The 20,110-nt window shown below is 44.6% G+C and overlaps 1 protein-coding gene across 2 annotated transcripts in view; it reads left to right on the forward strand.

The window, feature by feature from the left end:
• The window catches only part of mcu (mitochondrial calcium uniporter), a 115,462-nt gene that overhangs the window by 48,837 nt on the left and 46,515 nt on the right, over positions 1–20,110 (forward strand). For both annotated transcript variants that reach the window (XR_013791034.1, XM_079513153.1), the window contains exon 2: positions 2,695–2,805. Coding sequence is in view for 1 of the 2 variants with exons in the window: in XM_079513153.1 (XP_079369279.1) it covers positions 2,695–2,805 (111 nt within the window). In the remaining variant the exon portion in view is untranslated. The remainder of the gene's footprint in view (positions 1–2,694; positions 2,806–20,110) is intronic.

Below are 20,110 nucleotides of genomic sequence, written 5' to 3' on the forward strand. Positions count from 1 at the left end.
TCAAACGAGCACCACTCCACACCTAATCAAAACAAAGAATTCAGCTGCTCTGTTTTCCCAGAGCGCAGAAAAGTCGGTGGCTAGGCTAGCTAGTTTCTTGGGACATTTGTGGTCGTAGTGACTACATCTGTCATTAAAAAAATAATGTTTTTTCAGCGATTTTCTTAGTTTTAAGGGTAACTGTTGTATAATTGCAATATTACACGAGAGGGTGTGGTTTAACGTGATTATTGCCACTAAAGTGATGCTTGCAGAACTCGACTACGTGTCGTTCCTGACCACATCACTGTCGTGGCAATAATCACGTTAAACCACACCCTCTCGTGTAATATTGCTTAAATGCGCCACGTCTCTGTCTGTCTGCGTGTGTGTGTGTGTGTACGGTTGTAATGCACGTAGAACCGTTTGCCCCACCGACTTCAAATTCGACACACACGTTCCATACCCCAACAGGGAGTGCAAGCTCTGCCAGTGAGCCTAATTAGCCCAAGTGCTCTCATCTGTGCAATTTCCAGCCTCTGCCTCAGCCAATTGATTGCCATGGCAACCCCACACCTATTGATTACTTAACCAGTCCACTTTTCAGTCAGTTTCTCTTTAGACACAGGCAGGCAGACAGATACAGAGATCTCCATGTGGGACACAGACAGTTAAAATGGGTGCTATGACAATGGGTATTGCATAGTACTACAGAGATCTCCATATACAGTATGGGCACAAAAGGGACACAGACAGACAGTTAAAACGGGTGCTATCACAAGTTGACAACGGGTATTATTAGGTTCCCAAGTTGCATCGTTCTCAAGTAGGCCGGTGGCCGATGGGCATGTACAGGTCTAGTGTGATGAATGCAGACGATATTGCATTTAAAACCAATGCAAAAACCCACTCAAAGTGACGTTTTTCCACGTTCACTTTTCGCATAGTGACAATGAGACACAGGAGGGAAAAGGGAAGACCTGCCGCAAAGAGCCTCGTGTGGGATTTTCCATTGGCAGGAAAGACTTTATTATCGATAGCGTTGCCTCCTAGTACAGTATCTCCACATTGGAACTTCTTTTTGTATGAATTAACACCCTACTTGAGCATAGTACTATAGCGTCTCACACACGTATTAACCCATTCTGGGCGGGAACCCCTTTTGGTGTTTTAACTAAGCATTATGTTGTACTTTAGCTATTGAAAAATAGCAGATCTACAAGCTCATAGCGCGCCACCGATGTCGTTGGTGCAGGGGATTGGGGGTGGGGTTAGGCAGAGCCATAGAGTAAGACAGAGTTACGACAACTCTGTTCACTTCATGGGGCTTCAGTCCAATGGAGGCTCTCCTACATAAATGGTAAATGGTGCTTTTATATAGCGCCTTTATCCAAGGCGCTTTACAGAGATTGTGCATTACATTCACCCATTCATACACCGATGGCAGCGGAAACCATGCAAGGCACCAACTAGCACATCGGGAGCAATTAGGGGTTCAGTGTCTTGCTCAAGGACACTTCGACAGTAACTCTGGGGGAGCCCGGGTTCGAACTGGCAACCTTACGGTTACCATCCAGACACTCTACCCCTGAGCCACCGCCGCCCCACATAGACTTCTATTGGAAAAATGGCATAGCAAACAGGGACAAGTCCTGGACCGGAAGTTGGCAGAAACTTGGACTCAGGCAACAGCCCAGCTTTAATGATCTTAAATCCCTTTTTTTTTTAGATTGTTTTTTAGTAATAGTACAACATAAACATTACAGAGACTTTAGTTGTTACTGTACAATACTTTAAAACAGTCATGTTGCACACATGCCTAAAATTGCTCTTATTTGCGCCGCCCCTTGTTGAAAACAATGTATTTCCAACTTCAGTTCGTCCCAGTTCAGGCTGCATGAACAGTTTTCAGCCCCCTCAATGTCGTAACTCTGTCTTACTCTATGGCTCTGGGGGTTTAGGGTGCTGTTGTCAATGCGAGGACAAATCTAATCATTAGGGTCTGACCTTTCTGAGCACTCCTGCTTGATTGAGATTGCGCCCATGCTGGCTGTTATCAAAGCCAAACGGCTGCGAGGAGGAGAGGCAGAGTGTCGAGAAGGGCCCTGTTGAAATGGGGCCTGTGTTGACAAGCCACTGTTGAGAGTTATAAGAATAAACCACTCCACATAACAGAACTAACCTCCTGTAGCTGTGTGTACTGTATGTGTTAGCCTCTCAGTGAGTGGGGTGGCATGAAGGGTAGACAAGCCCATATCTCTATCTCTTTTTTTGTCTGTGTGTGCGTGCGTGCGTGGATTCAATTGTGGAATACATTTTAGAGGTGAATGTATTTCAGTCATTCCCATGCATAATGGCCCTCTTATCATCCACCTACACGCACATTATTGAATAGATAAATGACCTACCTACTGGTCTGAAAGAGCCTCAAAGTGTACACTGGAAGTTAATGTTAGGATATGATTCCCTGTGTTGTAAACAGACATTCGCCTCGTCCACAACATGCCTTGGATTGGATTTGAAAGAATTTCCAAAGTGGAAAATGCAGCACTTTAATATCTGTTAAATAGCCTTTTGTTTAAGCTCGCAGATACATGTACTAAATGGGCCTGTTGTTTTTCCCATTCAATAATTGCAATTATCCAACCTACTGTACATCATAAGTTGTAGCCAGCTGGCCACATCTGACCGTCTGTCTCTCTATCCCCCCAACAGGAGGCGCTGTCTACTCCTCTCCCCCACCAGACTGTCAGGAGAACACATGGTCTACGGTCAGCAGCCCTCTCCTCACTGTTCACCCAGCCGCCCACTGCCCTGTCTCCACAGGTTTGTGTGTGTGTGTGTGTGTGTGCGTGTGCGTGTGTGCGTGTGCGTGTGCGTGTGCGTGCGTGCGTGCGCGTGCGTGCGTGCGTGCGCCTGCCTGCCTGCCTGCCTGCCTGCCTGTTTATCGCAATCACAGCCTAAATTACTGTAATTTCCAAATTGCAGCACTTTTGACTACTAGACAATTATTCCAGCCCATTGAGTAATCTTTGATCCATGAATCATCAAATAGAATATTTTACTGTTGACGAACTTGTGATGATGTCAATAGCAGTAAAAAGTGTGTGTGTGTGTGTGTGTGTGTGTGTGTGTGTGTGTGTGTGTGTGTGTGTGTGTGTGTGTGTGTGTGTGTGTGTGTGTGTGTGTGTGTGTGTGTGTGTGTGTGTGTGTGTGTGTGTGTGTGTGTGTGTGTGTGTGTGTGTGTGTGTGTACGTGGTCGTGGTCGTGCACACTGCGTATCACACACTTATCTGTGGATTTTGAGTTCAGAATACCAGGGCTGGCTTGTTCCAGACATCATTGATTTGAGGCTTTCAAAGCCTCGAGCGCATGCTGATGCTTTATTAGGCTCTGGTGTGTGTGTGTGTGTGATGGGAGGTGGATGGAGAGGCGTCTTCATATTCTTATTATTATATCGACTACGGCACAGCTCTGGTGTGTGTGTGTGTGATGGGAGGTGGATGGAGAGGCCGGGTGTCTTCATATATATTATTATTGTTATTATTATATCGACTCACTACGGCACAGCTCAGGAATCCTATTCCCTGTACAATCCTCAGGGCTTTGAGAACACACACAGACACACACACAGACACACACACACACACACACACACACACACACACACACACACACACACGGCTCTTCTGCTTGGTACCATGTAGCAGTGGTGGAAAAAAGTACTCAAATGTTTTACTTAAGTAAAAGTATCAATACTGCAGTGTAGAAATACTCCGTTACGTAAGTAAAAGTGTGGAATTCAATATGTATTATGTACTTGAGTAAAAGTACAAAAGTACTCATTGTGCAAAATGTCAAGATTTCAAATGTCTAATAATCTTTTGAAAATAGCAGATCTACAAGCTCACAATGTGTCTAATCGCGAATTACGATGCATTGTGAGCTTGTAACTAAACACATTGTGAGTAACTAGTAACTAAAGTTGTCAAATAATTGTAGTGGGAAATTATTTGCCTTGTCTGAAATGTAGTGGAGTAGAAGTAAAAGTACGGCAAATTTGACGCACTCGAGTAAAGTACAAATACCTCAAAATTGTACTTAACCCATTTTGGGCGGGAACCCCTTTTGGTGTTAGCATTATGTTATGCTTTAGCTATTGAAAAATAGCAGAACTACAAGCTCATAGCGCGCCACCGAGTGGCGCGCTACGATCTTGTAGGTCTGCTATTTTTGAAAAATCGAAGAACGACTGACATAGAAACATAGCTTTTTCAGAAAACTGTCAGGATGTAGAAGACATTTTTTAGAATCTGATCTCAGGTCAAAATGGGTTAAGTACAGTACTAAATAGTAGTAAATGTACTTAGTTACTTTCCACCACTGCCATTTTGTACGCTCTCAGAGTTACATTGACACTCAGGATTTGACTGTGTTTAGGGCAGATGGCCAGATGTGTCCTTTGGGTTCTCTCTCTCTCTCTCCAATTCTTTCTTCCAAAATGGTGATGAGGTTCTATTACCGTAGAGAACTAGAGATAGCATTGGGAGATAGCCTGAACATTTCTACGGTCCTTTGAACAGGATCCATCTTCCAGAAGAAGAGGCACCATTATTTATTATCCCCACTGCGCCTCGCCGTGCAGGTGGGGTTTATCCAATAGGAGGGATATAATGTAATGAACAATATGAAAGAAATCTATTTTGAGATACTGAGAAGAACTTAGTTCTATTGCATCTTAACAAAGCCATCTCTCTCTCTCTCTCTCTCTCTCTCTCTCTCTCTCTCTCTCTCACCTACTGTTATCTTCATATAAGTGATCCTCACTCGTGCTCTTTATAATATGGCACAATTTTTATCACAATGCCTCTGTCTCATTGGACCGTTCAGAAACGATGCCTCTGTCTCATTGGACCGTTCAGAAACGACAGGGTTGCCTCTGTCTCATTGGACCGTTCAGAAACGACAGAGGGGTGCTCTACTCAAGACAATAGAAACTGCAAGCTGTTCTATTCTTGGAAAGTCAGCATGCTCTATTAATAGAAGCCATTGTTCTCGCATTAATAACTTAACTCTCAGAGACAGAAAAGTAGAGTAGACAAAAAATAGCCCGGTCTTAAGTTATGAGCATTAGTGAGGACCAATTATAATTGAACATGGGTGCTGCAAAATTCTGATTTCAACATGGAGGGAGAAAATGAGGGCGTTCAGATTAATCGTCCCAGCATTGAGCTTTACAGGTTAAAAGCAATCATCTGCTGCATGGGAAACGGTGCTCTACGCCGGTGCCTCCGGCTCCAACAAACACAATTTGTCTGAGGGAAGCTGGGTGATCTTTGTCACTGCGCTAGCGACAGGTTGGCCTGTGCCTCTTCAGCGGATCAGAACTGGGAGAAGCAGGTTCTTACGCATTTGTCACGTTGAAACTCACTGTCGGGTGAAAACGAGCATCTGGTGATTCCATGTGAATCAGAGGAGACATGTGGTTAGTGTCTACATGCTCCCAACAACGGGCGGTAGGGGTTGGCAGAGACGGGGGCTGCACGTACACAAGACGGGACCAATTGCCATAATGATTAAATTGAGAGCAAAATGGGGATTCTTTATTTTGGTTTTAACCCATTAAGACCTGAGGCCGATTCTACAATTGCCTTCTAAATCAGTACACTTTCAAGGTGATTCCATAATGTAAAAAAAATCACACTGAAGTGAGGGGGAGCCCACTGTCGCTGCCACACGATTGCAGATTCAATGCCACTATATACACTACGAGAGATGAATGCAGTGTGTTATTGTATACATCGAAATCACACCCGTGTGAAGTGAGGGGTGCTCTACTCCTATCATCATACATATACATCATCTCATTCCGGCCAATCATAATTCGCGTCCTTCCCTTCGTCTTGAATGTTTGTGTTACGCAATGTTTGTGTTTACACGAACACTCAAACTTGTCCATTCATTGTCAATACCGTTTAATGTTTGTGCAGGAGAAAGTGTGTGCACATGCACTACACCTAAAGCTGGACATAAGTGGGAGATTTTCACGATTTTTCAAAAATAGCAGACCTACAAGTTCATAGCGTGGCACCGAGTGCCGCGCTATGAGCTTGTAGATCTGCTAGTTTTCAATGGCTAAAGTATAACATAGTGCTTAAAACACAAACTCAAACTCAAAAACCAGTCACAAGAAGTATTTATATTGGATACATGACGTCTCGCGTCGTAATTTAGTCCCCTAAACTTAATTAAAAGTCCATAGACTTGTCTGGCAAATGATTTCAGTTAAAAGTGCTCTAAACAAACATTACATAGAAATAGTAGATATACAAGCTTGCAGCGCGGAAACAAAGTGACACACTGTGAGCTCGTATATCTGCTATTTTTTGAATAGCTGACGCTAACATCTAAAATGACACCGGCTTTCCCGGTTTCAACGGATTAATTATGTTCTAGGGGGCTAAAAATGAATCAATTTCCTGCAGAAAAATGAATTTGACCTCATTAAAAACAAATCCCCACTGTTCAAACTTGGCTTGGTTCAATAATGATGATATTAGAAGCTTGACAGTGCCTGATATAATTATGTTGCTATGCTGCTGGTTCCACATTAACCCATTTTGGGCGGTAACCCCTTTTGGTGTTAGCATTATGTTATGCTTTAGCTATTGAAAAATAGCAGATCTACAAGCTCATAGCGCGCCACCGAGTGGCGTGCTACGAGCTTGTAGGTCTGCTATTTAAAAAAAATCAAAGAACGACTGACAGAAACATAGCTTTTTCAGAAAACTGTCAGGATGTAGAAGACATTTTTTAGAATCTGATCTCAGGTCAAAATGGGTTAAATTGTACCCAGTGAAGTCCTCAGTGTCAATTTAACTCTGCTTGAGAATGTACAAATGTAATGAAATGGACCCGTTGTGTACACACTCAGATGGAGTTACAGATGGACATTAACTGTCACTGTGGGCCTGCAGAGAACGACCCCAGGCCCACTCTGCAAATGTCTTCTAAATCAGTTCTCACACTTTCAAGATATTTCAAGAAGAAATAATTGAGTCAATAACCTCAACACTGCCGTGCACCATGCATAAACTTAAAAACTCATTTTATTTTTACGGACACAAAACCTGCAAACCCGTTTACCGCTAGCTTAAGTTGAGAGTGTCTAGCACAGAAAAATATAGTGAATTGACTTCAGCGAGCATAAATGGTCTCTAATCTAATAGCGTGGAAAGTTTGTTTGTTATTTTCCTTCAAACATGGCTGCCTGTAACTGTGGTGACCACTTTCAAAAGAAAATGGCTAATTTCTGTGCTCTGTTAGAGTGGGCAAACATTGGAAAAGCATGAAATTACTGTTCCACTGCTACAATGTCCAGTAGCACAATTATTACATAATCGCCTATTGAAGTTTGAAGTTTATTGAGAGGATGGCCCCTTGAGATGTCGCATCTCGTTTTAGAGGGGGTCCTATACATACAACATTACAGCAGTGCATGTACACATAACATAACATAACATAACATGACATGACATGACATGACATGACATGACATGACATGACATGACATGACATGACATGACATGACATGACATGACATGACATCATAACATAACATAACATACAGTTTGCTTGCTCCCTTTCTCCCACCCCCACCCCATCCCTGACCCCCGACTCGTTTATATATGGGAATAATGGGGAAAACGGTATTATAAAATGTCTCAAAGTAGAGGTAAACATGTGAGCAAGCATTAGAAGCATGAACAGGTTGTTTGAAGATGTGAATACAGGGAATTCCTGAAGCGGCCTAGAGAGGTGATTGATCTGAGTGGAAGCGGGAGATTATTCCAGTCAGATGGGGCTCGAAAAAATGTAAATATTCTTATATTTTCAAAGCAGATCTACAAGCTCAACACGGCGAACATGCGTCACATTGTGTCGTGTTTTGAGCTTGTACTTTCGGCTATTTCCACTATTCAGCCTATAAAGTTATTAAATTATGTAAATGATTTGTCATATGTACCCTGCACACTTTTTGTTTAGCCTAAAAGCCAAACGGAAATGCAATTTTTATGCATAATGTTCCAATGTTCGACAGAAACGCAATTCAGGCCTGGGCCATGGCTCAGCGGTCCAGGCACCTTGGCTGGTAATCCAGTCTGGCAGTGTGCCGCGGGTTCGACTCCCGATCCCGACGGCCCTTACTGCATGTCTTCCCCCCATCTCTCTCCTCATTTCCTGTCAGCCTACTGTCTGTCCCTCCATAAAAAATATAAAATAAAGGCGATAGCCAAACCGCAATTTTTTGAGCAGGACAGGCTGACAGGCTGACAGCCCTAAATCAGACACCAATTTATTTCAGAATCAGAACAGTCACATTTTTCAGGTATGAAAGTGCAGGCTCTCAACATTACAGTTAGAGCTAGAGGTAGAATAGGGAAGCAAACATGGTGACGAAAAGAACTCGGAATACAGAACAGGTCAAATTACAATCAAGTTAAATTTACAAAGTGGCCGATCTGCAAGCTCGAAACGTGGCGCAAAGTCACGTGTGTTGAGCTTGTTGATCTGCTACTTTTGAATTTGAATCCTGTAAAAGTATTTGGACTCAGCTTTGAACATAATGAGGTTGCCACCCCAAAGAGACGATATACGCTGACATGCTGTGTATCTCATGAAACAACGCATAGCTGTTGTTGTTTTGAACCACAGCAAATAATGCTGCTTCTTCAGAATTGCATTCTGTGAAAGGCAATTACTGTAGAATAGATACATCTGAGATGGTTCAATGAAGAGGACCGGGGAACACGGACAGTATTAAACCACAATATTCAATGAAGAGCACCGGGGAACACGCACAGTATTAACCCATTCTGGGCGGGATAGGAACCCCTTTTGGTGTTAGCATTATGCTATGCTTTAGCTATTGAAAAATAGCAGATCTACAAGCTCATAGCGCGCCACCGAGTGGCGCGCTACGAGCTTGTAGGTCTGCTATTTTTTGAAAAATCGAAGAACGACTGACATAGAAACATAGCTTTTTCAGAAAACTGTCAGGATGTAGAAGACATTTTTAGAATCTGATCTCAGGTCAAAATGGGCTAAACCACAATATTAAAATGGATTTTCCAACAAACTGGTTCTGTTGCAAGGTTGGACATAACCTAAAATATTACAAAAGTTACTGGGCGTGTGTGTGTGTGTCATGTGCAAGACAGAAGGAGATAAGAAGACTTATGCATTGATGCTCATAACAGGGCCAGAATGTTCTTGTCACAAAGTGTCACATAGAGACGTAGGACATCACAGAACGTGGCAGGAAGCGCCTCCTCACTGCCACCACTGTACTTCCAGATGAGTGGCCCCGGAAAAAAAAACACCCCAGTGTGCATCCCATTTCCTGGGCCATTTTATCCCTTTTATTCGGGCCAGCTGGGGCAAAGCTAGCCTCGGAAACCCAAACGTTTTATTTGGGCAAAGCAGACGCATTATGTTAAAAAGATCGTCTCAAGGTTAAGTGTGTATATTTTTCACTGGGAAATGCGCTCGGCCAACAGGCATGCACAGAATGAAATTCTTATGATGAGAACAGGATATTTGTTCCCTGAGTGCCTGCAATCCTACTACTGCTGTGGACAGTGGTGCATTAGCCCCTTGTGTGTGTGTGTGTGTGTGTGTGTGTGTGTGTGTGTGTGTGTGTGTGTGTGTGTGTGTGTGTGTGTGTGTGTGTGTGTGTGTGTGTGTGTGTGTGTGTGTGTGTGTGTGTGTGTGTGTGTGTGTGTGTGTGTGTGTGTGTGTGTGTGTGTGTGTGTGTACTTGTGTGTCATTAGGCTGAATGAAATGGAGAAGCTCAGGCCGGGTATTGTACAGCGTTGAGGGGGAAAGGGGTGGGGGGAGGTTGGTAGTACGGTGCATACAGGAGTGAAAAACGAGCAGAGAGGCTTCCCTAGGACTGTTTACATGCTATACTGCAGCGGGCGGGACTGTCTACGTCAGGAGAATGTGTCTATTTACTGTTGGAGGGGCGTGGGTGCTTTAATATAGAGAGAGCGAGCTGTTGTCGGGAAGTACACAGATCAGTCTCGGGGCGTCCCAACGATGCGTTGTCCACACAGCGTGTATTATCTTTTCAACATGTCCTCCCAGGGTTGTTGTCTTTCTCCATGGGGTGAACCAGCAGAGTTGGCCAGAAGCTCCTCCTAAACATCCTTCTCCCTCTGCCCTCCCATCCTCCCTCCCTCCCTGCCCCGTGGCCTCTCCGGGGGGGGGGGAGAGGGCTGTTGAGAGGGCAGTGGAGGAAAGGAGGAGAGACCCCTAAACATCCTTCTCCCTCTGCCCTCCCATCCTCCCTCCCTCCCTGCCCCGTGGCCTCTCCGGGGGGAGAGGGCTGTTGAGAGGGCAGTGGAGGAAAGGAGGAGAGACCCTGCAGAGAATCATCCTTCTCCCTCTGCCCCCCCATGCTCCCTCCCTCCCTGCCCCGTGGCCTCTCCGGGGGGGAGAGGGCTGTTGAGAGGGCAGTGGAGGAAAGGAGGAGAGACCCTGTAGAGAATGGCTTGCTCTGTCAGGCTCCAGATACTAACGGCATGCCCGCGTTGGACTGAAGGGCGGATGGCGGACGTGTTAATGAAAGGTGTAGTGGTGGCGGGCGGTGTGTTAAGGAGCTCGTTATCCTCAGACTCGTTATGGTCTTTCTTCCTCTCGTCTATACTAGTCTGTCTGTTTCTCCTGCACACACACACACACACACACACACACACACACACACACACACACACACACACACACACACACACACACACACACAGGCCATCCTCACTCACATTCTGAATCACCAGTCACACACAGACTTCTCCTGGGAGCACTGTTACCTGGCTGGGGAATAAAACGGCACCAAAGAATAGAGATATGGATGTTTTATGGTGTTAGTTCTTTGAAGGGAGCCAGCGCGTGTGTGTGGTGGGCTGACGCATCCAGTGTCGTCCGTTTGACAAAACGGTAGCCGTTGTCCCCAGGGGCATGAATGGAGTTTGGGAAGAAACTACAGAGTGGCTAAAGGAGGCCCCAAAACCTAAATATTAACATTTTGTTTCTGTCGGGTGGAAAGCGCATATGTCCAAACATCTCACTTTTTAGAAAATGGCAAAAGTAGCAGATCTACAAGCTCAAAACGCGTCGTTTCGAGCTTGCAGATCTGCTACTTGTGATACTTCTGTGTGACGCTGTAGTCTGATCAAGTACAGCATCAAATTACGAAAATACAAAGTGTCCCGGGTTCGATTCTCGCCGGGGACACTGTGGGCGCTGGGGGCGTGTTCTTCCCTCTGCGTCATCAGTGCCCATACCCTATAGGTGGGGTTGGTGATAGGGCCTCTATACTGCCTCCCCTTGTCAGCCTGATGGAGGGGAAAGGAACTGGTTGAAATAATGTGTTCCTTCCACCGCACACTATGGCCCTCATTTATCAACCGTGCGTACGCCAAAATATGGGTGTACGCCGAAATTACCGCAATTTTCGGCATTTACGATTTGCACCAACGTTTGATTTTGAACTTGAGCCAAGACAAAAACCACGTCTGGTCGGGAGCTGTCGTACGCTTTGTCCTCACCTGTTTTTCTGTCGTAGAACAGCGGAGCAGCATTGTTTGACCAGCTGAGAGGCTGTCACAGGCATCGAAACATATGTATTCACTCCTAAAATGTTGATATAAAACTGTATGTATATGGGCTAAATGTAAAAAAGAAAAAAAAAGTAAAGGAATACATCAACGATGTGTCTTTGTGTCATATGAAATTAGTAGGAGATTTCCAACTTTACAAGCAAGCAATTAAAATCGCGCATTTAAAAACAATGTTGCAAGTTAGATGCGTAAGCCATTTAAACAGTGTTTTGCATGATGAGCGCATACATGCGAGGATTTGGGCTGTCTGTGCTGAAATATTTCCATGACGGGACGTTGGATAGTATAGTGCAGCGCTGCAGCTGCGGAGAGTCCCAACTTGGGTAGCCTACTGTAGCCGAATCTACAGCAGGCCGATGTCTTTCTGGAGTTACAGTATGTGCAATCTCCTCCTCGTTTAATAAACCCGACGCGTCGCTCGAATGCCAAATGTGCCGTGCCAGCGCAAGTGGGAATGCATCGGAGATAGTATAGCCTAAGCCAGCCTGCAGCCCACCATACCACCACCAATGTCTAGTGCCACATGAGGCTACGGGTTTGGCTGCAATATTCATATAATTGACAGTTGACAGCGAGGCAATTTAAATAGACTGTCGGACGTGCATGGTCAATTGGTCACGGTGTCACGGACGGACCACAGTGATAGAGAGAGACAGACAGGACAGGAGATGCACCTTGCAAAACAGCAGCGCGTGCGCGCCTATTTGTTATATAATTCATGGTTCACAGGTTCAGGTTTTCGTTCACTAATATATCTTGTTGTATATTAAATGAATAAAGACTTTAATAATTTAATATACAACTAACAACACAGTGACAGTTGCTTGCAAATTGCGATATGTGCGGGAGAAACAGACAGGGTAGTCCTACAGCTTTATTTAATTCATGCAGGTTTATTTATTTAAGATACAACAAGTTGCGTGTGCGTGCGGGCGTCTGTGTGTGTGTATGGGAGGGGGCAGCAGAAACTTTTTTCCCCCTGTAACCATGGTTTCCAGGTCGTATTGCAGTTGTTCATGTCGCAAAACCGAGGGCGCGGCTAGATTTTATAGGGCGTGCCAGATTGATTTCAGCCGTCACATTTATCACTGCTAGGAATGAAATTAGGAAGGAACAGCTGTCTGCGATCACTTTGTAAATGCCGACCCGACGTGGGTGTACTACGAATCCTACACTAGAATTTGGGGCAGAATTTGCACTCAATTGATAAATGAGGGCCTATGTCCTACGGTGGAATCTCCCCCCTGTCAGGCGATAAGAAGCGGCCTGCTCACTCCTCATGCATTGAAGTTAGCATGAGCTCAGTCCGGGGCTCTCCCCAGGTTGGCAGAGGGAGAGAGTGCCAATTGGCACCGGGTGAAAAATGGGTTACAAAAGAAAATAACTATAATTTAGTTCTAACACGTTCAAAATTGATGCTGTTGAATTGCCACCTTAATATTCTTGAAGATGATCTTCTTTTGCTGAATACATTTCTAGGCACTTAAAGTTCCATCGCTCTCCGTGTGGAAAGACCTTTATAAGGACATCTTATTTCATCGAGATATATTGGAACGCTGCTCCGTTTTCTACGGGTCACCCTTAAAAGCAGGTCCTCCACACTGCACCAGAGAAGTCTCAAATGGAAGTGAAATGAGTTGGTTACTTGGTTCAGGTGTTGATGCCCTCGTTGTTGTGTCTGTGTGGTGAATGTGTGTGCCTCACACATCGTTTCTGTCGGGCAGAAGAAACCTTGTATGTCCAAGACCATTTCCAAACCTGTTCACTTCAAATAATCTGTGTTGTTAGTAGTTATTATGTAGTCACGACCTTTTGTTAAAGGACCACTTCACCACTTTTCAACCTATCTTCATATAATAGGTCCTCACTAATAATCATGAAAAAATGGTACAATTTTTTTCTACTCTGTCTGTGTCTCATAGGAGGGCTGTGGGCAGTTCAGAAACCGTCTTCCAGTGACATCATCGATGGGGAATACATGCTAATAGAAACTGCAGGCTTTCTAGTCCTGAAAAGTTGCAATGCGAAAATGGAAGCCATCGTTCTCACGATAATGAAAATCTAAATATTTTTGTAAAAAAAAATCTTGTTTAAAAAAAGATCTGCCTAATGATGATGTCACTGGAAGACGGTTTCTAAACTGCCCACAGCCGTCCTATGAGACACAGAAAGAAAAAAATTGTGCCATTTTTTCATGATTATTAGTGAGGACCTATTAAGATATGAAGAAGGTTGAAAAGTGGTGAAGTGGTCCTTTAATACTTTACCTTTGGTGAAATATTTATTTAAAAAAAAACCCTGGCAGACTTAATCACTTTCATATCATTTTATAGGTGAACATTGTCCAAAACCAAGCTTCTAGTTCGGTAGTTTTCACTAGCCGACAAGAACAGTAAGTATAAAATAGGCCAGTGGTTCCCAAAGTGGGGTCCGAGGACCCCTAGGGGTACTTGAGGGAGTTCCAGGGGGTACCTACTGTAGCTCAATTAGAGATAGTTAGGAACCAAATGGACCCTTATGGGTCTGTAACTCTGAGAGTGTACAAATGGAAACCAAATGGACCCTAACGGGTCCATTTGGTTCCATTTGTACACTCTCAGAGATAAATTAACAGTGGTTTTACAATATAAATTGGGGTACCAGAGATAGAAATGGCATTAAATCGGGGGTCCGTAGCATAATGCGTGTGAAACTGGGGGGTCCATGAAATTAATGTTTCGGAATCACTGCTAGAGCCGTAAAGATCCTCCCTTATCGGGGTCACTGGCACATGTTCTCAAACGGGGGGTCCATGGCCTAATAAATGTTGATTTGGGGGTCCTTGACACGAAAAAGTTTGGGAACCACTGAAATAGGCCATTAAACCTTAGAAACGGCCTAAGAAAATGAAATGTGGAGATGCAGGGTTAAGGACTGTAAGGAACGTTCCACACTGGGTACACTGCTGTCTCAACCAGTAGGAACGTTCCACACTGGGTACACTGCTGTCTCAACCAGTAGGAACGTTCCACACTGGGTACACTGCTGTCTCAACCAGTAGGAACGTTCCACACTGGGTACACTGCTGTCTCAACCAGTAGGAACGTTCCACACTGGGTACACTGCTGTCTCAACCAGTAGGAACGTTCCACACTGGGTACACTGCTGTCTCAACCAGTAGGAACGTTCCACACTGGGTACACTGCTGTCTCAACCAGTAGGAACGTTCCACACTGGGTACACTGCTGTCTCAACCAGTAGGAACGTTCCACACTGGGTACACTGCTGTCTCAACCAGTAGGAACGTTCCACACTGGGTACACTGCTGTCTCAACCAGTAGGAACGTTCCACACTGGGTACACTGCTGTCTCAACCAGTAGGAACGTTCCACACTGGGTACACTGCTGTCTCAACCAGTAGGAACGTTCCACACTGGGTACACTGCTGTCTCAACCAGTAGGAACGTTCCACACTGGGTACACTGCTGTCTCAACCAGTAGGAACGTTCCACACTGGGTACACTGCTGTCTCAACCAGTAGGAACGTTCCACACTGGGTACACTGCCGTCTCAACCAGTAGGAACGTTCCACACTGGGTAGACTGCTGTCTCAACCAGTAGGAACGTTCCACACTGGGTACACTGCTGTCTCAACCAGTAGGAACGTTCCACACTGGGTACACTGCTGTCTCAACCAGTAAGAACGTTCCACACTGGGTACACTGCTGTCTCAACCAGTAGGAACGTTCCACACTGGGTACACTGCTGTCTCAACCAGTAGGAACGTTCCACACTGGGTACACTGCTGTCTCAACCAGTAGGAACGTTCCACACTGGGTACACTGCTGTCTCAACCAGTAGGAACGTTCCACACTGGGTACACTGCTGTCTCAACCAGTAGGAACGTTCCACACTGGGTACACTGCTGTCTCAACCAGTAGGAACGTTCCACACTGGGTACACTGCTGTCTCAACCAGTAGGAACGTTCCACACTGGGTACACTGCTGTCTCAACCAGTAGGAACGTTCCACACTGGGTACACTGCTGTCTCAACCAGTAGGAACGTTCCACACTGGGTACACTGCTGTCTCAACCAGTAGGAACGTTCCACACTGGGTACACTGCTGTCTCAACCAGTAGGAACGTTCCACACTGGGTACACTGCTGTCTCAACCAGTAGGAACGTTCCACACTGGGTAGTGGGTACACTGCTGTCTCAACCAGTAGGAACGTTCCACACTGGGTACACTGCTGTCTCAACCAGTAGGAACGTTCCACACTGGGTACACTGCTGTCTCAACCAGTAGGAACGTTCCACACTGGGTACACTGCTGTCTCAACCAGTTGACACATACTGTGGAGCCACAGACCACAGTAGTGTATTGTCAATCCTGCTCATTATGGCCTATATGATGAAATGTCATGTCACTACCCTCTTTGTCCCCTTTGTGTCTACAAAAACTTAAAACAGCCAACAGAAAAATGTAAAGAATGTTCCAACCATCAAGAGGGACTGGCTTGTCCAGAAGGGAATGGGAGGTAACTATGAACATGGCCTCTCATTGTAAACAATCTATTCCCCCTGGACACAAGAAGTCCCAAAGTCCCCTAAAAAAGTTTACATTTTCACAAAAGCATTCCGCACCACATTACATGTCGAACGGCGAAACAGGAGTAGCCAACACATAATATTTTCCTCCTGGTGGAACATATCTTTTCTGTCTTCTTGAGTACATTCTCTCTCTGTCCTGTCACTCCCACTCTCTCCGTTTCCATTTCGCTGTCTCCTCCAACGCCTTTTATGGCTCCAGTATTGTGCCGTGTCATCCAGAAATAAATTGTGGAGAGAAGCTGGTCTCGGCTCCTCGCTGACCTCTTACGTCCAACTCATTTTGGGTCAAAACAAACAGTGTCGGGTTTCACTGTTGTCAAACCCCAGGGCCTGTCTACTGGCATTTTCAAACTTGTCTTATTTATAGTTGCGTACTATCAAAAAAGAATTTTGCCCGATATTGTTTGGGAGAGTATTCAACTTGTCATGTTGCTTATATCCACTGTGGGGAAAAAATAACCTGACAGTAACCTTTGTTTTTATGGGGATATATAAAGCATTAGTTTGTTGTTGCCGTTTGTGTGTTGTCTCCATTCTCCACAATATTCCTCAAGGAGACTGCTCATTTGGGTATTAGACTAATCCACATCAACCTCTAGGACACACACGCACACGCACGCACACGCACTGCACTCCTTAAGCCACACGCATTGAAGTTAAAAGACTATCCATTATCTCACGCTTGACAAAGCCCAGAGGGAATGGGAAATAACATAAAAAAAATCCCTTTAGCTGCATTTTCACAGTGTGTAGTAGTGTACTCTGCACGCACGCACGTGTGTTCAGATTGTGCATCAGAAGGCGGAGCAGGGGCTAATGCGAGCTGATAAAGGTGCCCTCTGGCCTCCTGTTTGAACAGCAGAATGGTGTGAGCGCACGCCGCTGAAGGTCTCTTTTCTAATTATTCGTAGAGAGGTGCCCTTGCTCACCCCGTTGGGCGTTGGGGCCACTGGGGCAGGGTGGGTGGATGATTGGGCTGAACATCGCTCCATGGCGCGACCCCTGCTTGATCCCTCTGCCCTTTATTCTCCTCCTAAGCCACTGACAGAAGAGGGTCTAAACTGTTACAAATTGTTTCCCATTTCCCAGCCACCATTAAGCCTTGTTTTATCAGATAGTCCTTTATAAATCCTGCAAAGGAAGCATTTTTCATGGCAGTTATGAAACAGGACAGATGAGGTAAAAGAGATGCTGCTAGAAATAATGACTACTACTACTACTACTACTAAAAGAGTGAGCACTGCAGGTAATACCGCATGGGGATTAGGAATAGAATACAGAAACTCACAACGTGTCACATTGAGCATTGTAGATCTGCTACTTTTGAATGGAGAGAGAGGCAATTTCTGCCATTTTATTTGCCTATAAACGACATGCCCAAAGTAAGGACGACATCTTGAAAGTAATCACTTCAGGTGTAATTATTGAGGGACGTGGTGCTGCTGAGGTCCATGCTCGTTGCACGGACCACATTCGCTTGGAAAAACAAGGACACTCTTGCACAGCTTCTGCCACATTTCATATCAAAAAGTGTGTGATGTGAACCTTTGAAGTTTGATCTACCCAAGAAAATAAAGAAGAGGATCCAAGGCACTCTGTTCCAGTGAGGTGAAAAAAGCCTTTATTGTAAGTTAAGGCATGGCATGGGACCCTGACGAAGGCTGATTGCCGAAACACGTTGGTCCTCCCTTTTTGTGTAATGATCTTTGCCATGCATTAACTTACAATAAAGGCTTTTTTCACCTCACTGGAACAGAGTGCCTTGGATCCTCTTCTTTATTTTTATGATTAAACCTCTCCAACGAGCACCTGTATTCAGTTCAACAAACAAAGGACCACGGCAGCGCTCCCTTCCTCTATTCAACGTTGGTTTGATCTACCCAAAATGGAAGGGGAGTTTGTTCTACCCAAAATGGAAGGGAAGTTTGTTCTAGCCAAAATGGAAGGGAAGTTTGTTCTAGCCAAATTGGAAGGGGAACCCCCCCTCCCCCAGAATCACATCAAAGTCTAAAAACATGCCAGGTCCCAGAAAGTAGAGGAGGAAGTGAAACCCGGACGTGCAATGAAATGTGTACGTGTTCAAGCTATCAATCCAGCAGAGGGCTAGTAGTGGGCCGGAACGATGACAGCAAAGGTTGAAGGTTGCACGAGCTAATTCAATTCTTCCTTATCCACCTAAAGATTAATGTTTGACGAAGCCGTGGCATGTGATGGATGGGATTTAGAAGAAGCTGGTTCGTGACTCTTTGTGAATTACTAAATAGCCCCAAATAGTAGTGGGTCTGACTATGAATATTGCATAGAAGAAAGTTTATTGAGTGCTTCTGCTTCAGAATCGTTTTTTATTTATTTGTTTGATCCAGGCTGTCTATGTGAGTTTGAGTTGAAATAGTTGTGACTGTGAAAGAGAGAATAAATACTATTTCATAATTTACCAAAACCAAAGTTTTTGGTTACCAAAACTTTATTCAATGTCAATGTATTTCATATTCAATTCAATGTCATTACCAAAATAGGAGAAAAGAACCCGCACACTCATCTGCTCCAAAAGGTATACTTTATTGATGCCGTTTGGAGCCAAGGCTCTTCATCTGGTCAAACTTGAAGAGTCTTGGCTCTTGTGTGGGTTATTTTCTCCTTTTCTGATGTCAACTTTTGAACCCAGCACCTCTACTAAGTGATGTGCGTATTTTATTAGTTTTTCAATGTCATTACCAAAACATTCATCTCTCAAGACAGTTTCTGCTAACAGCTAAATCTGTCGGCAAATCTGCAAATCTGTGGGCGACTGTGGCTCAGGAGGTAGAGCAGGTCGTCCAATGATCCACGGGTCGGCGGTTCGAATCCTGGCTCCTCCTGTCCCCAAATTGCTCCCGATGTGCTGGTTGGTACCTTGCATGGTTTCCGCCGCAATCGGTGTATGAATGTGTGTGTGAATGGGTGAATCTATGTAAAGCGCCTTGGATAAAGGCGCTATATAAATGCACCATTTACCATTTATTTACCTCACCACTGACTGCCCTAAACATGTAGTGGTGTTGTCAGTAGTAATGAACACAGAAGCACCTGGGAGGAAGTGGACTAAGTTACAATTTCTGTACACATAAAAAGAGGTGGTGCCCCAAAAACGAATGGGTTCCCACTTCCCAGATTGCCAAAACATTGATCTTAGATATTCCTATTTTCCCTTACTCATTTTCAACATGTACGTATATATTAGACACAAATGTCCTGGATTTGTAGACATATTCTTAGTCACATTTTGTCTGAACCTTTTGGAACCTTTCCGACAGAAAGTCAATGCTAAAGTTCTAGATGGCACTTTCCTTTTGGATGACATTAACCATGACATTTTCTGCCCAGTCGATCGCTGGTCCTATTGATCTTCATTTAAATTTTAAAGATTTTTGTTTGGCTTTTTTTGCCTTTATTGATAGATGATAGTAGGTAGACAGAAAAGGGGGAGAGAGATGGGGGGGAAGACACACAGTGAAGGTTGTTGGGTTCGGGACTCGAACCCGCGACACACTGTAACGCTGGACTACCAGTCAAGGTGCCTGGACCACTGAGCCACGGCCCAGGCCATCTTTTTTTTGAGTGGTGTAAACCACTCCTACAACTGGCTTTGTTAGTTTACGTGTCTGTCTGTGCTCAAAAAATGAGCACGGTTGCTATGGTCACCCAGTTCACATGGGTGTGATTTCATTACGTCAGACATTACGTCAGACCACAGCTGATCAGTCTATATAAGACCTTACACCACTCAGTTCACACGGGTGTGATTTGTTTTTTCAACAATGTATTTATTTTCCTTTTTTACACACAAATGACAATACAAATATACAAAAAAACAACAAT

This window comes from Electrona antarctica (assembly GCF_951216825.1).
Source record: "Electrona antarctica genome assembly, chromosome: 10".
NCBI lineage: Eukaryota > Metazoa > Chordata > Actinopteri > Myctophiformes > Myctophidae > Electrona > Electrona antarctica.